The sequence below is a fragment of the Eleutherodactylus coqui genome, chromosome 12 (genome assembly GCF_035609145.1).
Source record: "Eleutherodactylus coqui strain aEleCoq1 chromosome 12, aEleCoq1.hap1, whole genome shotgun sequence".
Classification (NCBI taxonomy): Eukaryota; Metazoa; Chordata; class Amphibia; order Anura; family Eleutherodactylidae; genus Eleutherodactylus; species Eleutherodactylus coqui.
In genome coordinates this window covers 53,767,891-53,794,222 of record NC_089848.1, presented here as the reverse complement: position 1 = coordinate 53,794,222, position 26,332 = coordinate 53,767,891, and the positions used below count along the sequence as shown (strand labels likewise).

Here is a 26,332-nt window from a genome sequence, read left to right as displayed (position 1 = left end):
AAGCTGCAACAATTGTACACGTCCGAGAAAGGGGCCTGCCTCTTATAACTATTTTCTTCTAAATAAGTCCAACTCTATACAACTATAAAAGTCATAACCCACTTCAGTGGTGCACCCAGAAATTTAACAGGGGGGGGACCCTGAGATTTCTGCCGCCCTCCCCCAATACCTAGCAAATTCACAATTCGTCTCTCTCCAACTTAACAACCAGCTCTAGTAGCAGGTAGATGTGGAGGCTGAAGAGGAGAGGCAGAAGGCTGGGGATCACATTTCTAACGACAGGTTCCCTACATGGACTACAAAAATATACATGAGGATTACCTACAATGTAGAATGCCATGAAATTTTTCCTACTTCTAACATAGTAACATAGTATGTAAGGCCGAATGAAGACAATGTCCATCTAGTCCAGCCTGTTTGTCCTCCCATGTTGTTGATCCAGAGGAAGGCAAAAAAAAAACAAGAGGCAGGAGCCAATTAGCCCTTTTGGGGAAAAAATTCCTTCCCGACCCCCTAATGGCAATCAGACTAATCCCTGGATCAACCCCTAATAGTTCCTACCTGCCTATATACCCGGATTAACAAATAACGTTAGATTTATATCCTGTAATATTCTTCCGCTCTACAAAGACATCAAGTCCCCTTTTAAACTCCTCTATGGATTTTGTCATCACCACATCCTCAGGCAGAGAGTTCCACAATCTCACTGCTCTTACAGTAAAGAACCCTTTTCTGTGTTGGTGATGAAACCTGCTTTCTTCTAGACGTAGCAGATGCCCTCTTGTTACTGTCGCAGTCCTGGGTATAAACAGATCATGGGAGAGATCCTTGTATTGTCTCCTCATGTACTTATACATAGTTATTTGGTCGCCCCTCAGCCGTCTTTTTTTCCAGGGTAAATAATCCCAATTTGGATAGCCTCTCTGGGTATTCTGTAAACAAATAAATGAATTATACTATTCCAAAGCAGAACATAAAAAATATGATTGTATGTAGCTGTAATTGCCTATAAATTATGCAAACGTTTGTGCCCTCTGCTAGAATTTAACTAGTTTGCCACATTTTGGATTACTTTATCACCAGCAGCCCAGGAGTAAGCAGTTTTATTGCATAGCAATATAATATAGCAACATGAAGTGAGAAAACCACCACTTTGTTAATGCCATAGGGTTTGGTAGTGCGCCATTGAGAGGATGACATAAGATTTTGTGCAGGGAGGTAATAGATAATAAAACTATATTTAGTATTTTCAGGCTATGTAATTTTCTAATAAGTCATTTAACCCAATAAGGACAAAGTTCCATAAATTTATGGCACTTGGCCCTGGGCTTTAACCCTGGACCGATAATACAGATATGGCGTGTATTATAATACGGCGAGATAATTTATAAATCTTTATTCGTATAGTGCCAACTTATTCTGCAGTGCTTTCAAGGCACATGGGTAACACAAACATTACAAAATTACATGTAGTATTCAATTATTTGGAAACAAAGGGGTGGGGGTGATACAGAAGGTACAGCAGCAAGAGGTGGAACACAACAATGTGACGATAACATGTGATATACAGTGTTTAGGACACAAACGGGGTGGGGCTAGTACAGGAGGTATGGGGCAGGAAGTGTACATGAGGTATGGGGCAAAAGTGGAAAGCCATAGGGAATGGCAGGGGGCATATTGTGGGGGACTAGATCAGGAGGTTTGGTATGCTTCTTTTAAGAGGTGAGACTTTAAGGCATGTCTTAGGTTCTGTGTGAATTTAAACAAATCTTTTTTTTTACTTTTTACTAGAGATGAGCGAACACCAAAATGTTCGGGTGTTCGTTATTCGTAACGAACTTCCCGTGATGCTCGAGGGTTCGTTTCGAACAACGAACCCCATTGAAGTCAATGGGCGACCGGAACATTTTTGTATTTCGCCGATGCTCGCTAAGGTTTTCATGTGTGAAAATCTGGGCAATTCAGGAAAGTGATGGGAATGACACAGTGACGGATAGGGCAGGCGAGGGGCTACATGGTGGGCTGCATCTCAAGTTCACAGGTCCCACTATTAAGCCACAATAGCGGCAAGAGTGCCCCCCCCCCCCCCCACTGTCAGCATAAAGATCGTCCTCCTCTGGCACAGCTGTAACAGCTGTAGCAGAGAAGAACGATGTTTGCCCACTGAATTCAATGGAACCGGCAATACAGCCGACTCCACTGAATGCAATGGGCTGCCGGCGATCGCAGGATGAATGGTCGGAAAGGGGTTAAATATATAACCCCTTTCCTGCAATTCATCCAGAAATGTGTTACACTAAAAATATATACCGGCGTATAAGGCGACCGGGCGTATAAGACGACCCCCCAACTGTCACCTTATACGCCGGTAATACAGTGGAGCAAAGAATAAAAAGCATTACTTACGTTTTTAGATGATCTGCGGCGCTCCTGCAGGCTGTCACTCCCTCCTGGTCCACGGCAGACAAGCTTTCTCCACGAAAGACTTTAAATCCCTGCCTCCAGAAGCACATGTGCCTTCAGCCAATCACAGCCAATGACAATGATGTCATTGAATGGCTGTGATTGGCTGTGTTTCTGGAGGCGGGGATTTCAAGGCTTGAAATCCCCGCCTCCAGAAACACAGCCAATCACAGCCATTCAATGACATCATTGTCATTGGCTGTGATTGGCTGAAGGCACATGTGCTTCTGGAGGCAGGGATTTAAAGCCTTTCGTGGAGAAAGCAATACTCTGCCGTGGACCAGGAGGGAGTGACAGCCTGCAGGAGCGCCGCAGATCATCTAAAAACGTAAGTAATGCTTTTTATTCTTTGCTCCACTGTATTACCGGCGTATAAGGTGACAGTTGGGGGGTTGTCTTATACGCCCTGTCGCCTTATACGCCGGTATATATTTTTAGTGTAACACATTTCTGGATGAATTGCAGGAAAGGGGTTATATATTTAACCCCTTTCCGACCATTCATCTTGCGATCGCCGGCAGCCCATTGCATTCAGTGGAGTCGGCTGTATTGCCGGTTCCATTGAATTCAATGGGCAAACATCGTTCTTCTCTGCTACAGCTGTTACAGCTGTGCCAGAGAAGAAGGATTTGTCTTCTATATGTTCTCAATGGGGTCAGCGCTGCTGCCGCTGGCCCCATTGAGCGCATATAGAATGCATCCATAGCGAGCAGCGGGAGGGGCAGATTTCAATACTCGGGTGACACCTTATCTCCCCAGCCACTCACAGCAGGGGGGTGGTATAGGGCTTAAACGTTGCAGGGGGAAGTTGTAATGCCTTCCCTGTCTTTATGTTGGCCAAAAAAAAGCGCTAACGTCTCAGGGAAGAAAGTTTAATTTACCAGAACACCGCATGGTGTTCGTTACGAATAACGAACATCCCGAACACCCTAATATTCGCACGAATAGCAAGCTCGGACGAACGCGTTCGCTCATCTCTACTTTTTACCTCTAATAAAACTAAAATACGGAAAAGTTCAGTGAAACGGATATAAAAATAGCCCTATATGTCACAGAAAAAAAAATGCAACAAAAATAATTTTCGTAGCTGAAGAAGCAAAAATAAAGCCATAAAACCACCCCATGGGGAAAATCCCTAAAAGTGCCTGGTCCTTTTGGACCTTGGTCTTTAAGCGGTTAAAGGGGTGGTACCAGAATTACAAGTTACTCCCTATCCATAGATAGGTGATAACTCACTGACCGGTAGGGTTCTCACCACTGACACCCCTACCGATCCTGTGAACGGGGGTCCCGTGTCCTCCTCAGTATGGGCTTACTGTGTCCCCACAGTAAAGAGGAGAATTAATGGAGCAATGGTTGCATAAGCATGGTGCTGTTCCATTCACTTTCAATGCGACTGCAGAGATTTTCGAGCAAAAGCGGCTCAGGTATTTCCGTCAGCCTAATTGTAATGAATGGAGCGCCAACAATGCATGCTCAGCCAGCGCTCCATTCATTGCAATGTCACTACGAATGGGAGAATCGTCCCTACAGTGATGAGAAGAGGGGACACAGGATCCCTGTTCTCATGATCAATGGGAGTCTCATTAGACCCCACCAATCAGCAAGTTATCCCCATAGGGAATAACTTGAAAGTCTGGTATAATGCCTTTAATTTAAAATATAATATACATATATTGATAAAAAGCTATTAATCAAATAAAGCCAAAATAAAGGCAAAAGTAACATCACAAATGAAAAAGAAAGGAATTACCTGCTTTGCTACTACAATACATATATATTTTAGTTGTGGGTTTCCTATTTTTTCTTTTATATTATTTGCTAGGTTCACTTTTTCCCTAAAATTCATCTAGAAATGTCACCGTGCTATTAAGATAAGACCAGTGAAAAATAACTCTGCTGCTATTCAGGTGACAGCAGATAAGAGAATGTTCCATTTATGAATGGATTATAGCTTACATTTATTATCAATCTAATGTAAAAATATCCCATGAACCAAAAATGTAACATAAGTAGTGTTTGTGATTTTCCTGATTACCAACCTCAACACAAAGAAAGAAGAATGTGGTTGTTAACGTGAGGAACAAATTGTGACATAATAGCAGACCTCCAAACCTTCCACCGACTAATGCCTCACATAAAATGTAATGTTCTTCATATGAGAATGTTATCTGTAAAACTAAAGAACAGCCCCTTATATTCACCACTGGGACTTTATTCGCCATTTGTTTTTTTTTTAGCTGGGATTTAATTAAAAACAGATTTCACAGTGTAATGTGAATAACATATACTTAATCTCTGCTGGTTCCAGTTTATTGACAACAGCTGGTTCACAATACTTCAAGAAGTAAGATTGTTTCGGAATAAAGAAATTGCATGGAAGGCTGAATATTATTCATAAAAACTCCAACACAGATGGAGTTCAAAATACTGGGACTCTCTGACAAGACGTGTCCTCTGTATGATACAAAGTTTCCATTTTTCTTTTCTTACAAAAGGTCATAGAAGTCAGGATAATAAATGAAATAAGCCGCAATAAGGGTATTTCAAATATAATATAAAGCTGATGATGAGCCTTAGAGTATATCATTGGTGTGGAGAAAGTCCAAGACTATGTTCACACACCGTGTACAGCAGAAACTTTAGTGCCGATCTGTGGCAAAATACTTATAAGTTACATGCGGATTTGTAATGGATTTTGAAGGGGTGAAATCTATACTTAAAATCCGCAGCATAAATTGACTTAAATTCTGCACAGCACTGGAATGAAATTTCTTGAAAAGTCATCCATATTTCTTGTACCATAAAACTATGCAGATTTTTTCCTGGCAATTCCGTTGTGGAAAATCCACAGTGATTGTGCTACAGATATAGGAAATTTCAAGTAGTACTTAACATGTTAAATACAATTGCGTAATATGAAAAAAAGGTTTGGTACGGTGATAGCCAGTAGAGCAAAGTGTGATTGTTCTCAGTGAGAGAAACCAAGTAATCTTGTAGATATGATAGCTTTTAATGGATAACAACAATGCATGATGTTACAGCAAGCTTTCGGTATATCATCCCCTTCGTCAGGCTATGAATGGCTATGAATGAAACTAGTTTAGCTGATACCTTTAAATGAACCCAGGTATTTTTTATTACAATATATATATATATATATATATATATATATATATATATATATATATATATTTGGCATATTTCATGATGAATCCACACTAAATACAATGGATATGTTATGATTAGAGATGAGCGAGCGAGTATTGTCCTTAGCAAGTACCTGCCCGCTCGGAAGACAAGGTTCAGCTGCCGACGCGGGTGAGAGGTGAGTTACGGCAGTGAGCAGGGGGGAAGAGAGGCAGAGAGAGATCTCCCCTCCGTTCCTCCCCGCTCTCCCCTGCCGCTCCCTGCCCGCCGCCGGCAGCTGAACCTTTTCTTCTGAGCAGGCAGATACTCGCTAAGGGTAATGCTCGATCGAGTAATTGCCCTTAGCGAGTATGCTCGCTCATCTCTAGTTATGATTAGAGATGAGCGAGCACCAAAATGCTCGGGTGCTCGTTACTCGAGTCGAACTTTCAGTGATGCTCGAGAGTTCGTTTCTAGTAACGAACCCCATTGAACCCCAATGAGTAGTATTCAGCAGCCGGGGATTTAAAATCCCCGCCTGCTGAATGAGATGCCTCTGATTGGTCACAGCCTGACCAATCAGAGGCATCCCTCACTCACACCCATTCATGAATTCATGAATGGGTGAGTGAGGGCTGCCTCTGATTGGCTCAGCGCAGGGACAGCTGAGAGCTGCCCCATAGCCAATCAGAGGCAGCCCTCACTCACCCATTCATGAATTCATGAATGGGTGTGAGTGAGGGATGCCTCTGATTGGTCAGGCTGTGACCAATCAGAGGCATCTCATTCAGCAGGCAGGGATTTTAAATCCCCGGCTGCTGAATACTACTCACAGCTGTTTAGAGCAGTTCAGGAGAACTGCAGCCTGCCGCGCTGAACTCCGTCTGCCGGGACCAGGTGAGTATATATATTTTTTTTATTTTTACACATTTCTGGATGAATTGCAGGGAAGGGCTTATATATTTAACCCCTTCCCGACAATTCACCCCGCGATCGCCGGCAGCCCATTGCTTTCAATGGAGTCGGCTGTATTGCCGGCTCCATTGAATTCAATGGGCTAACATCGTTCTGCCGGGACCAGGTGAGTATATATATATTTTTTATTTTTACACATTTCTAGATGAATTGCAGGGAAGGGCTTATATATTTAAGCTCTTCCCGACAATTCATCCCGCGTACGTCTGCAGCCCATTGCTTTCAATAGAGCCGGCTGTATTGCCGGCTCCATTGAATTCAATGGTCAGTGCTCGTTTAATCGAGACGAGTACCGCGTGGTGCTCGTCTCGAGTAACGAGCATCTCGAGCACCCTAATGCTCGAACGAGCATCAAGCTCGGACGAGTATGCTCGCTCATCTCTAGTTATGATCCATCTCATGGACCAATTGTAAACTGTTTTTTCCAATTTGCTTCTTTAAGTCTGTAATACTTCTGTCAAATAATATTTTTTAAACTCGATAGAACAGCACAACCTGTAATGCTCTCCTACCAGTAAAATCTAACACAAGTGTTAACAGTGCATAAGGTATACAATTAACAGTTAAAGAATTGATGAAATCACAGACTCATGACCACCTAGAGTTTAGAGCAAAAGGGGATTTTTTTTATACCCAACCTTAAAACAAGCACTGCCATATGTTGGAAGAGTATCTGTTTAAAATCTAAGGTAGCTTGTCTATTCTAAACATATTGCAAAGTCATTCTAAGTAGGATACGTCCCGCAGGATATTCTCAAAAACAAATGTAAACTTATGGAACACTCATTTCCTTCATAAAATTCAGTGTTTCCAGAAATTAACAATCTGTTTTCTGTAGACAGGTCAAATGTCTATTAGATCTTAATTACACTGCTACAATTTGTGTCTAGCAAATATAAGATGATGAATTAATTCACTGCTATTCAACAAACATTGCTGGTGAATAGCAGTGAATTAATTCATCATTTAGATGAATTAATTAACTGTTATTGAGAATCTTTGTAGATTCTCTATAAATAATAGCTGATCTGTATGATAACTGTTGAGGAGTAATTAGTGGAATAATCGTTTCTTGTCGGTATTGGGACAATTTCACGAAAATCATCGTGAATCAGGATGGTTGATTCCGACTCCCATTAGAGTCAAGGTAAGCAAAACGAGGTTCACTAATTTGACCTCCAGAAAGTCCCCAATGCAGCCAGTCCCTCCGTCCCCAATTGCAAAGAAATATAACACATCTGGGGAACACTCTGCTCTTCCAAAAATTTGGTAAAAAATAAAGTACAGTGGTGTAGGGTTCAATCATAGCACAGGGGTGTTACCGAAAACAAAAGAAGGCCCACATATAGTCTCCATGTTCAAAAATTGCCCAAAGGAAGACAGCAAGTGTACTGCTTGACTTAAAAGCAATATCATTAATTTTACAAGGGAAATTATGTTAGGTGAAGACAACACTCAAGCATAGACCTACTCCAAGAAACAGCTTTAGAGCTAACAGAAATTTTGCTACACAAAACAGCAGGTGTGCTGCTTGTTTTACAACTAATGTCATAATTTTTAAAAGGAGAAATTCTGCAAGGTGAACACAATACTCAAGCACAGGCCTACTCCAAGGCACAGCTGTAGAGCTACTAAAGATTTAGCTATGCAAGACACTAGGCACACTGCTTGTTTTAAAAGCCACGTCATAAAGTTTGCAAAGTACAAACTTTACCAGTTGTACATAATAGGAATGATTTTCAGGGAAGGGCTTATATTTAAAGCCCTTCCCCTGAAAATCAATGCAAGGGTTGCCGGAAGACCATTGCTTTCAATGGGGCTGCCGGCAGCAGCCGCGGCCCCATTGAAAGCAATGCTGCACAGACCTGCATTCACGTATGTGGGTGCATAGTTTTCATCGCACCTATGTACGCACACACTCGTGTGATTGCACCCTTAGAGCTTAGTCACACGGGCGCATCAGCACCTGTACACCGGCACCGATGCGCCCGTGTGACTGACAGTTAGAAGACAGCCGTCTCTCTGTAGTGCTGATGAAAGAACACATGACCGGCAATGAAGCCGGTCACATGTTCTTTCCTCCGGCGCTGCAGAGAGACGTCCGTTTTTAGGTACGGCCGTCTGCTACCTGCAGTAACACGGGCGCCGATGCGCCCGTGTGACTGAGGCCTGAGTGGTGATTGCAGGAAACCAAAATTATATAATTTATCAAATTAGTTAAACAAACCCCACTTATATACAGACACTGAAATACCACCATTACACACGGAATGTACAAATGCAAATGCATAGTCAGAAAATGCATTGTTGAGTATGTTTTACACAGATAAAGAAATCATTGTAAATTCAAGAAAAAAGTTCTATGATTTTTCTAGTGTGATTTAGCGCAGACAACTCATTCCAGAATTTGCACAGATCATACAGTATACATTCTTAATACATACTCAAGGAAAAGTAGTAAAAAAAACGGGAAAAATAGATCGTTTAAATAAAAGGCTATTCCCATGTAAGACAATTATGGCATATTGACTAGCAGAAATGGACCCAGGAGACCGTGGATTTTGGATGTGCCTGGATTGGGAACACACCAACCCCTAGGAAATCTTTATGGCGTATCCTGTGGATAGGCTATAAATGCTTGAAATGGAAATTTCCCTTTAAAAGGAGATCTTTGATTTTAGAAGCTGGTAATAAATAATGTAGAATACTGTTATCAGTACATTGTATTACTTAGTATTATCATCATCACTTATATTATTCTCATCTGAATCTGTATAATAAAAGTCAGGAACAGTTCACAACAGGTAACGAATGGATGTTTTATAAAAGGAGTGTTTCTTAAAAACTATGTTTCCCCAGCAAGAAAATAAGTCATATAATCCCCTCTCCGAGCTCCCTGCTTTGTCTGGTGCCACCTCTCCAGGTCTCCCCATGATGTCATGTTTACAGGTTGCAACAACCAATCATTGAGTTCTGCCATTGGCTGCCTTTAACATCCCCCACACAGGATGACAGCAGCCTGTAAACAAACAGGCATGGAGGAATGTAGGGACTTGGGGGAGGAGAGTATATGGCTGTTTGTTATGTTCTTGCAGGGGGAACAAAGTTTGGGGAAAAAACATCTTGGAAAACCCCTTGGAACTAAAGAGAAATGTGCAATACAGCAAATTTAGCCATGTAATAATGTGTCTTAAAGCATACCTAAATTTAAGACACATCCTAACTTTTCAGACAAGTGCACATACCAGGTTAAGTAAATATGACATCAGGAGAGGCAGAGATTTTGTGCACATTGACTGCAGAACTGAGAGCTGTTTGAGTTCAGGGAAGTTGAGCCTGTGAAGACACCCCCCTCCACAGCTAAGAAGATGTTTTAATGTTCTACTTGCTGGAGAAGCTGAATGCCTAACAACAAGCAGTGGATTGCAGAGGGGCTGCAAAAACATGATTACATGTAGTAAATGAATTTGACCTATTGCTATAAACATGTAAATTAAGTACTATGACCAACAACTTAACATGTGTACACTCTGTGCGAGAAAAGCTAGGAGCAGAATTAATTTGGTTATGAAAAAGGTGTCATTAGCAGAGACCAAATTTAGTGGGAACTGATCAATAGCAATTACATTTGGTTTTAGCTTAAATGAGGAGGCCACTGAAAAAATATACCAGAAAAAGGCAAAAACATACAATATGAACAAAAGCTGAGGATGAAATTGAGTTACTTATTGTACAGTATATGTTAAGTGCTGCATTTTAAGGCAGTAGTAAGACAAAAGATACCTGAAATGTAGCAGAGCCCCATATGGCATAGAGTTTAAAAGCCGGAGGAAATGCAGTCCTAAGCTCTCGCTCACGATCCAAAGGTCATGGGTTCAATCCCCACGTGGTTCAGGTAGCTGGCTCAAGGTTGACTCATCCTTCCAAGGGCGGTTGTAAAGGATGATATTATTCTAGATGAATTATATGATAATGTTTGGATTTAAACTACGGTGAAAGGTCATTACAGATGCCATAGAATATGCCAGATGTAATTTCTCTATGTTAAGATAAGAGTATCAAGAAGGTTCCACATTTGGCTTCCTGGAACTTAGAAGCTCTACCAATGATGACAAGATGTAACCAATAAGCAGCGTTGATGCCTTAATTGACCAATGGAATGATGAATTGTAAACTGTCCAATAAACTCGTGTCACACCCGAATTGGGGGCTCTAAATAAAGCTGCTTGACCCAGGTCAGGTAGGAATTCTTTGCTGAATCCATAACCGTGTGGGCTCTGTCATTCAATTCCTCCGTCATATAACGTCATTCACAGGGTACACTCAGCTTTCCTTCAACGGCTATACGTTTTTGCCATAACAGCCGTAAAATGAGTACCCAACTTGCTAGGGGGTAAAAGATGACTAGGGGAAGGCAATGGCAAACCACCCCGCAAAAATCGTCTGCCAAGAAAACATCATGATGTGACGTCACCCTAGGAGTCAGTCATGACTCGGTGCTTGCACCAGGGGACTTTACCTTTACCTTAACAGGAGCTATAGAAGTAGAAGAGGCACATAATTGGAATATTGCACACAATCACTTAAATAATGGATGGACATATCTTTTTAAATATCACAGTCATCTTTGTTTCCTATTATGCTTTAAAAGTTGACACACATGGCAATGTCACTCACCTACCATGTTCCATTCCCCTAGTTGCAGTGCATGCTGATGCTATGTATCTCTTTAAGGTGTCTCCTCTTATACAACATTGAACAATACCAGTGTTATTTATGGGTATGTATAATTTTCTATATTTTTCAGCCTATTTTATGCTTAAAAGCAATGAATAAATCCTGAGCAAAAGGTGACATCTTTCACCACAGGAGAATTAATGATTTGGGCATTTACGTATTGCATAGGCAGTGTTGCATAGTGCATGTGTCTTAAGAGAGCCATCACTAAGGAACAATGATGATAATCCTCTGTCAGCAAAAATCAACCTGAAGGACATGATAATCAGAAAACGTTTAAACTGATGATCATTTGTCTTGCATGTAAAGCATAACGAAACTTTCAAAAAACTTTTGACACTTCATAATGACATACCAAAAGTTTTGACCAGGTTGCTGAGAACCTCATCGATTGCCAAAATGAAGGGATAGAAGCCTTTAGCAATGTGCCCTCCCAGATATTATCAAATAGTCATGTGCAACTCATACACTTTGTATTGTGCCCAAGCAATGTTCTGAGGAGAGTCAAAAAGAGCAAATTGAGCACAGCAATTGGTGCGAGTCCCAGCACCTAGAATCCCATTGACCAAAACTGCTAACATGCCATAGTGACATGCTAAATGTCTTCTGAAAGTCTACTTACCCCTTAAAAGTTAATTGTACGCAAACATAGGCTAAAATGCTTTGGAGTGGGGTTTTTTTCGTTATAGGTTAAAAAAAAAAAACACAGTAAACCCATGCAAGCACAGAAAGAATATGCAAAGTCCATGTAAGTGTTGCCCTTGGTTCGATTGGATTCCAAGACCCAAGTGCTGAATGGCACTGAGCCATTATACTGGTACTCTGTATTATAATTAGCAAGAATGGTGTAATAGCAGAACATGTATCTACAAATTAACATTTTAGTGTCAGCTGTAGTTATATATAACACAAAGCCGATGATAGATGGAGGCCAAGGGCGTAACTATAGGGGATGCAGGGGATGCGGCTGCACCCGGGCCCAGGAGCCTTAGGGGGCCCATAAGGCTTCTCTTCTCCATATAGGAAACCCAGTACTATGAGTAAAGCATTATAGTTGGGGGCCCTGTGACAGATTTCGCATTGGGGCCCAGAAGCTTCAAGTTACGCCTCTGATGGAGGCTAAGAAAAATGTGGTTGTTGACTGCAATTTGCCTTTGATATACTGGCTTGTCCACTTATGTCATTACTTGTATTCTTCCAGATGGTCCAGTTCTTAAAAGTGTTATCCAAGGAAGAATTTTCTATTGCTTATCCATTGATATAGCAAAAAAATATATTATAAAGCATCATTAAAGTGCATCATATAAAGTTAAAATTTTGGTAAAATATTGAATACGTTGCACCAAATTTTTTGGGAAGGTCATATAGAACTAGAGCCAAGAAATGTAGCTGCAGTTTATGCTTTCTATAAATTACTATAGTAATAGATATACTATGGGGGTTACAAAAACAGTTTTTGCTAGAAATCCGTCATTAGGTCCCAAATACACAAAAATGTGTGACTTTTCTGCTTTTTCTGTCACCCTCCCCACTTTTGTTAAATGTGGGCAGGGAAAGGGTCAGGGCTGCCCATTGCCTGTCGAATTCGCTATAATTTACATGAGTTTCTGATGTTAATTATAGCGGAAATCTGCTACAGGTTTTACCTGCTGTAAATTTCAGCATGGGTGGCCCTAGATACAATAAATGTAAAAAGAGGCATATGGCTTTTATTAAATTTGCCGCATCTTACTCCGGAACCACATATGTGAGACCGACATGTAAAACACTAAGTCTTAGATATTGGGGTATACCTATATAAGCTTCTAGATAAATGTGCCACAGTATCTACAATGGTGCCCAGCAGTAAGGGCAAATCTAGGATAGAGTAGAAAAAAAAGCAGTTCAAGGCTGTAACATTGTAGACACACCTGGAGCAGCTCTATAGTCGCCTAATACAAATAAAACCTTTCAAATAAAATGATTTCTATAAAAATCTTTTTATTATAATAGTTTGAAAAACAACAAGTGAACTTTTTCATTACATTTTATATATATATAAACTGTACTCAGTCTAATACTTAATAAAGTTATTAGAATGTCTAAAGTGGAAAGCATTCATAACTACCGAGTCATGTTTACTGTTCCATTGAAACCAGTAAAGCAAAAAGGACATTCTGTTTTTTCTCTTCTAAACTGTATGCTGACAGAACCGTAACAGATCCAAAGAATAAATAGACAATAATGGGCAAAGACTAACCTTGGAACGCTATAAGTGTTTCTGAGCGATTGTGGATAATAAAAAACACACATTCTGCTAAAGGAATACAATATAGTTCAACCTTTTCTGGAGCTGGGTTAGACGCTATTTAAGTCACATGATGACTTAAAGGGAACCTGTCAGCTTATACATGCCGTCTAAACAGCAGGCATCATGTGATAGAGCTGGAGGAGCCGAGCAGATTGATACATAGTTTTAGTGTAACTTTTTGTTTTCTTCATTTAAATTGGTGCACATTCAGAGCTGAATAGTCCTATGGGCGGTCCTATCATATTGACAGACACCGCTGTACGTACAGATAGATGCCAATCAGTGATAGCTCCGCCCATTGGACTGTTCAGCATAGAATGAGCAGAGATATAAATGAATAAAATACAAATTATACTGAATATTTCCCCATAAAACTATATATCAATCTGCAAGCAGACAGATTCTCTTAAAGGGCTCAGTCACACGGGCACCGATCCGACCCGTGTTTCTGTACGATAAGACGGCTGCACTGCAGGTGCAGATGACTCTCTGCACCGCCGGAAGAAAGAACACATGACCGGCTCCATTGCTGGTCATGTGTTCTTTCTTCCGGTGGTGCGGAGCGTCGTCTGCACCTGCAGTGTGGGTGTCTTAGGGCTCAGTCACAGGGGTGCCGATCTGCCCTTATCGTGCAGGAACACAGGCGGGTCGGCGCCCGTGTGACTGAGCCCTAAAGGAGTAATTCAAGCAGTTTTACATGTTCAGGCCTTAGTCAGACGGGCGTTTTTTCGAGCGATTTGCGCATGCGTCTGGCGATTTTATAAAACCATTGCTTTGCAATGGTATCGGACACATGAGCACTTTTTATGCGCTCGTCCGATAAATTATAGAACAGAAATCGCAGATCGCACCTATCTGCGATCTGCGATTCCTGTTCTCTTCTCTATATGCGCTCAATGGGGCCGGCGGCAGCAGCGCCGACCCCATTGAGAACATATAGAAGACAAATCATTCTTCTCTGCCACAGCTGTAACAGCTGTGGCAGAGAAGAATGATGTTTACCCATTGAATTCAATGGAGCCGGCAATACAGCCGGCTCCATTGAAAGCAATGGGCTGCCGGCGATCGCGGGATGAATTTTCGGTAAGGGCTTAAATATATAAGCCCTTCCCTGCAATTCATCCAGAAATGTGTAAAAATAAAAAAATATATATATACTCACCTGGTCCCGGCAGACGGAGTTCAGCCGCGGCCGGTGGCAATTCTCTAAACTGCTCTCTGTAGTATTCAGCAGCCAAGGATTTAAAATCCCCGCCTGCTGAATGAGCTGCCTCTGATTGGTCACAGCCTGACCAATCCTTGTCTTATTTAGAAAATACTGATAGGGGAAGATCTTTGGCAATTGGTTACATTAGCCAAGTTTTTAAATTCAACCATCATATTTTAAGTAGAGTCTATAGTTGAACTTGAGTTAATTGCCACTACTTATAGACTAGTGTCATCAAATGATGTTTACAGAACCAATATAATATAATAGAAGAGTTACATCTGGAGTGACTATTTAGCATAACTGGTGGTGATACGTCTAAGATAGAAAGAGTAAAACGGGTGACTGGTAATATAGATCTTTTTGCAGAATACCTAAGAATAACTAAACAAAATATAACTAGGTAAGGAAGGCTTCATGTACAATACAGCCAGAATAGCGCAACTGGATTAACCCCTAAAATGGAGCACCCACTCCGAAAAGGGCGATCCCACCACAGGAGACAGAGAGGAAACCAGTCTGTGACACTAAGATCTAAACTTTTGATACTAAATAAACCAAAACTACTAACCTAACTAAAACCCTAATACTGCACAGTAGAATTACTGAGGACAAGGCTAAGCGCAGCATGGCTAGGTACACACATAGTATAACTGGTATTCCAAGAAATGAAGGGCCAGTCTATATACCATACATTAACCACTGAGGTGACCAAGACCTGCATTAGGTCGAAACGCATCTTGTTTCTGATACGTGGCACCATTTATAAATAAAACATGTTGGTTTACACGTGAAGCCAACCTCTCTTTGGCTATTAACTACTGATAGGCTGATTGGGTTAAAGACAACCCAGTCTGTCAGTGCGAGCACCAGAGGAAGATGTTACTCCCTTGGTGTCTAGCATTGAATGACAGTGGACATGCACCGCCTGGCACATCACAGGGTCTGAAGTACGGTTCTGACATCAGCCCAGATCCAGCTGAGAACCAAGTAATGATGCTGTTAGCGCTATGAGAGTACGTCACAAGAATGTCAAATGTATCATACTTGATAGCATCATTTACTATATTCAGCACATATAAACTGGGAAGAATAAGAATATCTTTGTATTAGAATGCTGAAGATGACATCATGTTAGCACTTTTTATTTTATTAGAGGGGATCCAACAATCTGATAAATTCAATGAACATTATTGATCTTTAGTGAAACACTATCCATGTTAACCTTTTAATGACTGCCCATATGCCTTCTTACAATGGCTGTAAAGCGGCTTTATTCTGATGTAATTGCCTTTTTACAGTACTGAATAAGAAGCATGACATGGGTCTCCCATGACAGGGGGAGTAGGTACTCAGCTGTTGGGTAACAGCTTGGCACTTGCTCAGACTGAGGACTGGACAAACTGACGATCTCCACTGATAAACCCTTCACATGCTGCAGTCAATGTGATCACAGGGTGCTGATGACTTGTTATGGCACCCAGAGGCTTGAATATGGCTTGAATATGGCTTTCAGGTTTGCACGTTATGGTAGCCTATGAGACACAGCCTCTGGCTAAGCTTCATATGCTTTATAATGTACTGCTGTACTGAAGTATAGCAGTGTATTATAAGAATGATAAAATGTGGTGATATTCAAGTCGTCTAGTAGAACAAAAATAAGAAGTTAAAAAGCTATGGAAAAAATAGTAAAAAATAAATAAAAACATCAAAACTCCACCTTTCCTCTTTTACAATCTAAAAAAACCCATAAATCTGTTATTTCCATGTTTGTAATGACTCAGAGAAAAAAGTTAGAACATTATTTAACTCACTCGGTGCACACTATGAAATAAAATACAAAAATAGGTAATTGCCTATGTTTCCTTACAAAAAAACAGAATAGAAAGTGATTTTAAAACACTGAATGAATCAACAAGTGGTACCATTAAAAAGGACAACTCATTCCGCAAAAAACAATCCCTTACACAGCACTGTTGACAAAAAATCAATAACAAATATTAGGGGTCTGATTGCAGTGATACAAAAAATGTAATGTTTTAAAAGGAAGTTTGAAAACGTTGCAAAAAAATCTACATAAATTTACCATTCACCTAATTTTACTGGACTGCGGTAGTAATTTAACATATCTATACTGCATGGTTAATGCCATTAAAAATGAAAACAAAAACCATGCCAAAATTGCAGATTTTGTTAACCTTGTCTCTAGAAAAAAATGGATAAAAAGCAATAAAAATGTTATATTTCTCCAAAAATTAGATACCGTATATACCGGCGTATAAGGCGACGGGGCGTATAAGACGACCCCCCAACTGTCACCTTATACGCCGGTATACAGTGGAGAAAAAAAAAAACATCATTGAATGGGTGTGATTGCTAACACATGTGCGCCTTCAGCCAATCACAGCCATTCAATGATGTCATTGAATAGTGTGATTGGCTGAAGCCACGTGTGTTTTAGCCAATCACACCCATTCAATGATGTCATTGAATGGGTGTGATTGCTAACACGTGCGCCTTCAGCCAATCACAGCCATTCAATGCTGTCATGGCTGCCGGCGTGTGTACTAGCTTTCTGGAAGCGGGGATTTCAAGCCCCGCATTCAGAAAGCAATGCTGCGCCGGGGACGAGGAGCGAGCGACATCCTGCCGGAGCGCGACAGAACGCCGGGGGAGGTGAGTAATGAAATTTTTTTTTTTACACTTTTTTTTTTTGTATTACCGGCGCATAAGACGACCCCCGACTTCAGACCCGATTTTTCGGTGTTCAAAAGTCGTCTTATACGCCGGTATATACGGTAAGTAAAAACTAGAGTTCATCCCAATTATCATTAGAATGTTAATAAGACTTAGAGATGACATATTATGTAAGAGGGCTTGCCAATCAAAGACGGTTGTGATGATGTCTCTGTGCATAGTGTAAAGTGGGGTAACTAATTGGTGATTAGAGAACAGTGATGAATCCTTAAGGTAAGTACATTGACAACGTTATTATTCTAACAATTTTGGATCATTTGAAAACCCTTTAATCTCTTATAGTTTGTTAGCAGATGTATTTTATATACTTGAATTAGACAAGAACAAAGACACTAAATAACTATGTCCTTATTTAGCTACACTCAAACCGCTAAGCAATATGCACCGAGATGTGTAATTGAAACCTAAATCAAAAGTAATGGGCTAAAACTGCAATATGTTGAGGACCCTGCAGCTATGCCATATTGTCTACATGAGTGCATATTACTCTGATTATAACAACAGCTACATTTCTTTACATTGCTCATGATTCCTACTGACTGAATTAATAAGTTCCAATTCACAACATATTTTCAGAGACTGAGCAATCATTATATATTTTCATGAAAACACAAACATGTATTAAGACTACATAATTATGTATCAATTTCAAAGGATCTTAATATTCAGTTATTGTTACATTCGTGCAAGGTATCACATACACGACAGACCAAAACATAATATCCTCGCAGTAGCAATATGGCATATATTATAACACCAACTAGGGCAAATAATGGTAACAGAAAAACGGGGATAGGTATGCTATCCATTAGTAACTTTGGTGTGAAAAACCCTGCCTAGAAGCATTTGAACAGGGGCTGCCCCACCCCAGGAACCTTGAAGCCTAATCTGTCTCCAAACAAAGGATAGGGAAAATGTTGAATGCAAAAAGAAAGGACTGTGTAATAACACAGTTTAAGGTAGAGATAAATAACCACAGGTACCTCACCAAACACCTCAGGTAAGACAATAACTGGTGCCCATGTAGAGGCGGGCTCAAAATAAATACACTTTTATTATGGCTGATTGGCTGGCTAGAGAAAACACCACTCTATCAGCCAATTAGTCCATACGCCACAGGAGATGTTGGAGCAGGGTTGTAAAGAAGGACACATTATAAACTAAGTCCACAGCAGGATTCCTAAAAAAAGGTCTGCTACAGTGGCAGGAAGAAGGCACTCATCAGCACCCAGTACCAAATGGCATGGTATGCACCAAAAATGTAGTCACATGGGACTGGGGATGACGTCATGATGTCATCCTGGCTCCACTTCCAAATCGTGGTCAGCACACTGCAACATTAAACCATGTGAAAACAGAAAATCAAACTATGTATTTTCTGTTTTCCCAATGTGCATATCCACATACTTTGCACTATGTCATAGTACAAGTATATTAAACAATACATTGTATCTAGAATAATAATTTTCTAACGCTAACTAGAGGGTACAGTGCTCCCTCGAATTCCAATATATGCTCAATGCAGTAGAATATTATAACTTAAGACCTTAACGTTATAAAAAATAATTTTTTGAAGCCCCCAAAATATTAACCCCAAATAATTAAAAAGGCAGATTTAAGAAACATAAACAGATAATGCAACCTTGTAACAGAGCAGGGCAGAGAGAACACATTCCATAATGTTCTCTTCATAAGGAATCAAGGCACTATTAAAAACAGCCAATATTTTGCTTTGGACTTGCATCAGAGAGAAACCCTTAGAAAACAGTCTGTACCAACATAAGGTGATGGAAACTTTCCAGTTTCTGCTATCATTAGTAATCAATTCAATCCTTTTTTTCAGCACTAATTTGATTTTTAAATGGAAAGAGAAACATTTTTGGCCCCTTAAAGCAAAAACATTTCTCACTAAAAAAAAATGGATTTTGCTGGATAAAATGTATGAGCTTTTCCAAAAAATAGCTATTTTGAGGATGTTTTCATTTGTATTGTGGCAAACACATGATATTTTTCTATTACAACAATCAAATTCACCTGTTGAATGTAGGATAAATGAAAACAAGTGCAATGAAAAACTAGAATTATGATATCAGCCAATCAGATACTAGAATTTGCTATTTTGAAAATAAAAACATCACAGATTGTTCACCTGCACTTATTCATTGCTGTACTTTTGATAAACCTCTAATGACTCAATGCACTTGAAAATCTTCATAATGCATAGGAACTGTACCACCTGACTTATGCACATAACATATACCGTGTTTCCCCGAAAATAAGACATTCCCTGAAAATAAGACCCAGTAGACATTTTGCTGAAGTGCTAAATATAAGGCCTCCCTCGAAAGTAAGACCTAGCTCTGTCCCTGCTGTGTGAGTCTGCTGTGATGAGCTCCCCCTGGTGGCCGGAAGCTGCAATGCCGTCCCTGCTGTACAAGTGGTCCAGGAACTGCTGTGGGTGATCGTTACAGTCTCCAGACAGTGTGTGGGAGCCAATTACTTTACACCCCCTATTTTTTGTGGCCCTGTGTGTAAGTCAGGCAACCAGTGTGTCACTTTGATTCTTTAGGGGGCGATCGTTACAGTCTCCAGACAGTGTGTACATGGAAATAATGGTAGGAACAAGAAATTCTTGATTGGATTCAATTTATCTGGTTCTGCTGGTTTGTGATGACAACTACAGTACAGGATATAATAAATGTTCATTTTTTTTGTTCAACAATAAATGTGAATTCTTCTTCATGAAAAAATAAGTCATACCCTGAAAATAAGACCTAGTGCATCTTTGGGAGCAAAAATTAATATAAGACACTGTCTTACTTTCGGGGAAACAGGGTACTTACAAGATACAAGATCCATGGCTACATCTAAAGATCACAATGAAGTTTGACTGCATCATGACCTCCAGGTGCCATCTGTAAGCTGTCAAAGGTGAGACTGAGTATCACCAATTGTTTGTAAGTGCAGGTAAGTACTTGTTATGGCCCATTTACACTGAAAGAGTATTGTTCAGATTCTTGTTGGAACACAGGAATCAAAATGATAACAGTTTAATGATTATCGGTTAAACGGTCGAGTGATTGAACGAATTGACGACATTTTTGCATAAAATAGCTTGCACCTAGTCACCTGTATTTTTCCTCATTAGCTAAAGTAAACTCAGTAGCATCTGTTAGTTCAGGTGGATGTGTGTTTGTGCAAAAGATTATCTGGCCAGCAGATTCTATTGCTTTCTCCCTTGCATACACAATGAGTACATTGTCTTCTCCAGACATGAGTAAACACTACACTCATTGTGTATGCTAGGCAAAGAAAACCAACATGAAGCAACTCAAGAGACTGAATGAAGTGCATTCTAATGGAATGAATTTTGAGTGGCTTCACAATGGTTTTAAAAACCAGCCACTAACAACAAGTTAAGGAATAGTGCACGACTGCCCGCGTTAACACATAACAATTATCGCTCACTTTCGGCCATTTGAACAAAGTTTGAGTGATAATCATTGGATTAACGATGATCAATAATAATTTGTTTGCTTATTGTTCATCATTCAGTTTATGCAGGCATAAAAAACAAACAACGATTGGCCCAAGTAAACAGGCAGGTGTTTATCTATGAATGACTGCCTATTCACTGCGAATGGAGGCGGGTTTAGCTTCTATTCATTGGGTGATGATCATCCTTTAGTACAAAAGCACAGGAGCGATTATCACTGGGATGACTTTGGGGTCTGCCTGTGCCCAACAATTGTCTTGTGTACAAGGGCTCTTTGTCTGGCAGAGTCAAGTGCCAAACTTTCAAAAAAAAGTCACCTTGATTTTCACTCTTACTTGCACTTTACTACTGATAGAGCAAAACTACAGGCCTCTCATATCCCACTTACTAAAATGGTCTAGGCATGCAGGCATGTACAAGATAGAACAGAGGATAGAGATCAGCCAGTGGTCACTGGCCTCTGACTGAGTAGGAACTTAGTAAATGTATACTGGAACGTAGATGCAATCATTTGCAATTACACTACTGGAAATCAGACAGGACCAGAGGGTACTAATGGCAGAAAACTGAAAGCCAAAAATGTAAAGCTGTGTAAAGGGGAGGCTGACCTTAAGAATAGCCCAACCAGCACTGCTATTTGCTTTCTGTCCAAAACAAAAAAAATACTGCAAAGTGTATAAATATACCCGTATACACTGTATCACAGAGAAAATGCCATACCCTGAAGAGAAAATGCAACACCATGACGATTTTGTAGCAGGATTATGCAAATTTCATGGTATATTCAGTCAATCAAGTCAAGCAAATGGATGCAGTTTTAGGCCAATCATGTGATTGAGAAGCATGATAAAAGGTGAAAACTAGTCTGTGAAGCTAACTTTGAAGACAATGCCACACCCTTGAAAACCGAATTGTCCCTGTTTGTTTGTGTCTAGATAAAGATTGAGGAGTGGAGATGCCTTCTAGATCCTGTTGAGAGCCATTCCATCTAATGTATGAGATTACTAAAGATTTCATCATAGGCCTATATACAGCCAGTTGACCTTTGTGCTCAATCACAGCAGAAATCAACAGGAAACCAGAACCATTGGTCAACTTTGAGGATAGTGGTCAGCAGAACAAAGCGTGTATCATCGTAGTGGTACTGGAGTATTGAGATGAGTCTCACATTGCACATATGGACGCATCAACAGACAGTCACCTCTAGTACACATCATAAGAACATTGACTGTTCATGACATGCTGATGTAGGGTATACCCAGTGTTGTTTTCCATCAGGATAACACATGACATGACCCAACATCAGCAAGGTGTCTAAGTGATTCCTTAGCCAGCATGATCCCTAGATCTCTCTCCAATTGAGTCAAGTGAATGCTCTCCCACAGTCTTGTAATGAAGATGAACTGTGGTCTATGGTCACTGTGGTCTATGGTCACTGCCATATGGTCAACACTATCTAAGGGCAGTATTTGAGCACTCATTAAATTGATGCTGAGTCGCATTATCAACTGTATCACCCAACATGATGGCCTCATTACTTACTGATGATCCTGGTTATTGGGCCAGAGGAGACATGCAATTGTTTGAAAGTACAATTGATTGTTCAGAACTAGAGATGAGTGAGTATACTCACTAAGGCTCATTACTCGAGCGAGATTCGGGGGCCAGCGGGGGGCGGGGGAGAGTGGGGAGGAACGGAGGGGAGATCTCTCTCTCCCTGTCCCCCCCCCCCCCGCGCGCGCACGCGCTCCCCGCCGCAACTCACCTGTCACCTGCGCTGGCTCCCAAATCTTTAGAGACGAGCGGGGAGATACTCGGCTAAGGCACTACTTGCTCGAGTAATGTGCCTTAGCGAGTATACTCGCTCATCTCTTTTCAGAACGTAATTTTCTATCTCTGTGTTGCGTTTCGACTCCTTTTGAGCATTTCTTCAAGGCATTTTCTTTGCAAGGCAGAGTATATAAAAGAGTAAGGAGAGGAAGAGATACTTTTGTTTACTGTCTTAAAAATAAATCAACAATGTAGTATTGAAATACACAAGCGAGCCGTCAAGAATAGGCAGACTGGAATGGAAAGAATACCTGTCTAAATGCACCGAAAACAGAAAAGCTTTGTCACAAAAATGGAATTTTACTTCCTGAAGAGGTTTTTTTTTTGGATCCGAATGAAAGACTGTCATTTATTAATACCACCGTTCCAGAGACTGGACGTTCACCACAATGCACCTAATCACGAGATGACGCCAGCACTTTTGCCAGCTCTCAGTCTATTTCTTCAAATTTAAAAGCACACTCAAATTGTCTATTTTCGTTGGACCATATTTTCTTTTCTACATCAGAGATTTAAATCCCATTGCAGCCATTATTTGTATTTTTCACATTTCTCTATAGTGATTTTTTTTTTACGGATATCTTAGTCTAGCCAAAAAAATATCTAATTGTTTGTGCTGTCTGATAAAAAAAAGCTATGATCATAATAACCACATTAGACTTAATTGAAATGTCAGTGTATAATTAGGTTACGATTAACTAAACAAAAGAGCGGCCTTCTGCTTGGGCCTAATGCACAGTAAACTCGGTCCTATTGTTTAGGTTGAATTTTGTTTCAAATTGCCAATATCAGGACCAAAAAATGATAAACTTACTTCAGAATTAAATTTCAGTTGACATATATTGCAGGGGGAGATTTGCTTCCTTCTCTGTGGTAAGGGAGCCCCAAATGTGTGATTTATCACTGCTTTTTGAACTGGGTCCATCTGCAATAGAAAGACAGAAATAAGTCTTGTTTAACCCAGATTTATCTTCATATGATGAAGATGATAGCAGTGGTGAGCTGGATGATTGAGCACATGTTTAAAAGGCAATATATTACCATGCCTTGGTAAACAATCTATTTATGTGCTTTTGATAGTAAAGTTTTGATACGTTTAATTCTAGAAAAAAATATATTAACCCTTTGCAATCCACTTTTGGATTCAGGGTTGTCTAGGGGGCTTTCTCTTTCTGCCATTATACAATGGCGCCGTCTGCTGGCTGAAGCCAGTACTGTGGTATGAGACATGCTGGAGGGGCCCCCCAACAACAGAGCGGCCAGTAATCTACAGTAAGAATACCCCGCCAGACATCTTCCGACATTGGAGTTTTACAGCCTTCCAATCAGAATGTCATCAGACAGTGGATTGGAAAGGGTTAAAAATTATTTTTTTTCTTTTCATTGGATTAATCTAGAGCTATGACTTAACGGGTTTTGGATGAAGGCAAATATGTAACAGGGCCCCCAACCTACCATGTGCTATTTATAATACAGATATATTTTTAGGGGGTAGAGAGGACTTTGTGGTCCTCTCACACACCAGGGTCCAGGTGGAATTGCCACCTTTGCAACCCCTACAGCTTCTTCCTTGAGTAAATGTATAGAAAATCATAGCTGGCAACACTAGTCAGTGGTAAAAACGCTAAATCTTTCTTAATCTTCCACCTCGAAGTCTGTTGATCATTGACGGGATCGAAAGAGAAACATAAAGACTTGCGCCATCTTCTGCCAGGCCTACTTTAAAAAAAGAAGATATAACGAAAAAAAAAAACTAACTGTGCAAGCTCTCGTCTATGACCTGAAGGTTGCAAGTTCAATCCCCACATGACTCAGGTAGCTGGCTCAAGGTTGACTAAGCCCTCCATGCTTCCGAGGTCGGTAAAATGAGAACCCAGTTTGGTGGGGGGTAATAAGTAATAATTACCTAAAAGCGCTGCGGAATAAGTTGGCGCTATACACATACCAAGATATATATATATATATATATATATATATATATGGAAATCTGACAATAGCACCTTGAGTAATGCAGTGATTTCTGCTAAAGAATGACTCAAACAGGTTAGGCTTTAAAATATATTATTCATTAAACCACAATTCTAGTTCTTCGAACAAAACATTCATCTTCAAGTCACCTTCTACTGTATGTGTCAGAAGGCATATATATGTGAACAGAGCTTAACCTGTTCAGATTTTGAACTGCTTTCCCTTCGATGTTTCTGTAAGAGGAAATATCCACATATTTCTCTGCTAGTGCCTGGCTTCTCAGTGACATTATCTCCTCAATCACCCCTTTGCGACTGTTGTTGGTAAAGCCAAATTGACTTATAATGGGGGCCTTCTCATTGCCTGTCAAGGTTTTCATCATTTTTATGAGAAGAATAGTGATGTATGTGTTGCTATTAGAGATGAGCGAACACGTTCGGCCCCGCCCCTTTTTCGCCCGAACACCGAACCTTGCGAACACTTCAGTGTTCGGGCGAAAAAGTTCGGGGGCCGCCGTGGCAGCGCGGGGGGGTGCGGCGGGGAGTAGGGGGGAGAGGGAGAGAGAGAGGGCTCCCCCCTGTTCCCCGCTACTGCCGCCCACGCCGCCGCGCATCTCCCCGCCCCCCGGCGGCACCCGGACACTTACGCGCGAACACTGCAGTGTTCGGCAAAGCGGGTGTCCGGGTGCGGATGTGTCCGTAACGGACACGTTCGCTCATCTCTAGTTGCTATTCTTCACATCAAATCTGTTGAAATTTAAGACAGAATTGTGAAAAGAGACTAAATTTGGAATCTATGATGGTCGCAGTTTGAGCCAGTAAATCCCACAGTTGGGCTGGGATACACATTGTTATGGATGCAGAAGTGTGGCCGTAATGCACTCCTGGGAAACTGGACTTAGGGTAACTTTACACACAGTTTATTTTTTTTTAAGTCTGTAGTTTTTGTAAGTTTTTCGTGTTTTTTTGTAGCAAAAAGTCAGAAGTGGATTCAAAGCTTTGGACATACAAAGAAAGGACTTTTATTTCTCCTTTCTACTGCGCTATATTGCTTCTGTAACTCCAAACCACTTCAATAGAAGTTACGGAAACAATGTACACGTCTGTCGCCTCAGACGTCAGACGGTTTCATAACACCCAGCAAGGTGGTCAGGAAACAGTTGTGAGTTTCTGATCTAAGTCATGAAATTCTGAGATAGGAATACCCCTTTAGGGCTCAGTCAGATGAGCGTTTTTTACCCGCATGTATAGGTGCAGAAAGAAATGGCTCTATCAAAACCAATGCTTTCCAATGAAAGCGGTCACATGTCCATTTTATACAAATAAAGACAATTTACACCTCCAAAAAAATAGGACAGTGTTCTGTAATTTACACTTGTTGTGCGGTCACATGATCATAAAATTTGCACATATAGCGCGGCCCCATTGAAAGCAATGGGAGAAGATAGCTATCCTCTTCTGCAGCTGTGACAGCTGCAGCA

The 26,332-nt window shown here is 40.6% G+C and overlaps 1 protein-coding gene across 2 annotated transcripts in view; it reads right to left on the bottom strand.

Annotated features, from left to right (window-relative positions):
* The window catches only part of ZNF385D (zinc finger protein 385D), a 308,181-nt gene that overhangs the window by 119,699 nt on the left and 162,150 nt on the right, over positions 1-26,332 (bottom strand). The window contains exon 3 of one of the 2 annotated variants that reach the window (XM_066584866.1): positions 23,699-23,809. The exons of the other annotated variant lie outside the window; for it this stretch is intronic. Within the exon in view, the coding sequence (XP_066440963.1) occupies positions 23,699-23,809 (111 nt within the window). The remainder of the gene's footprint in view (positions 1-23,698; positions 23,810-26,332) is intronic. 2 annotated transcript variants of the gene reach the window in all.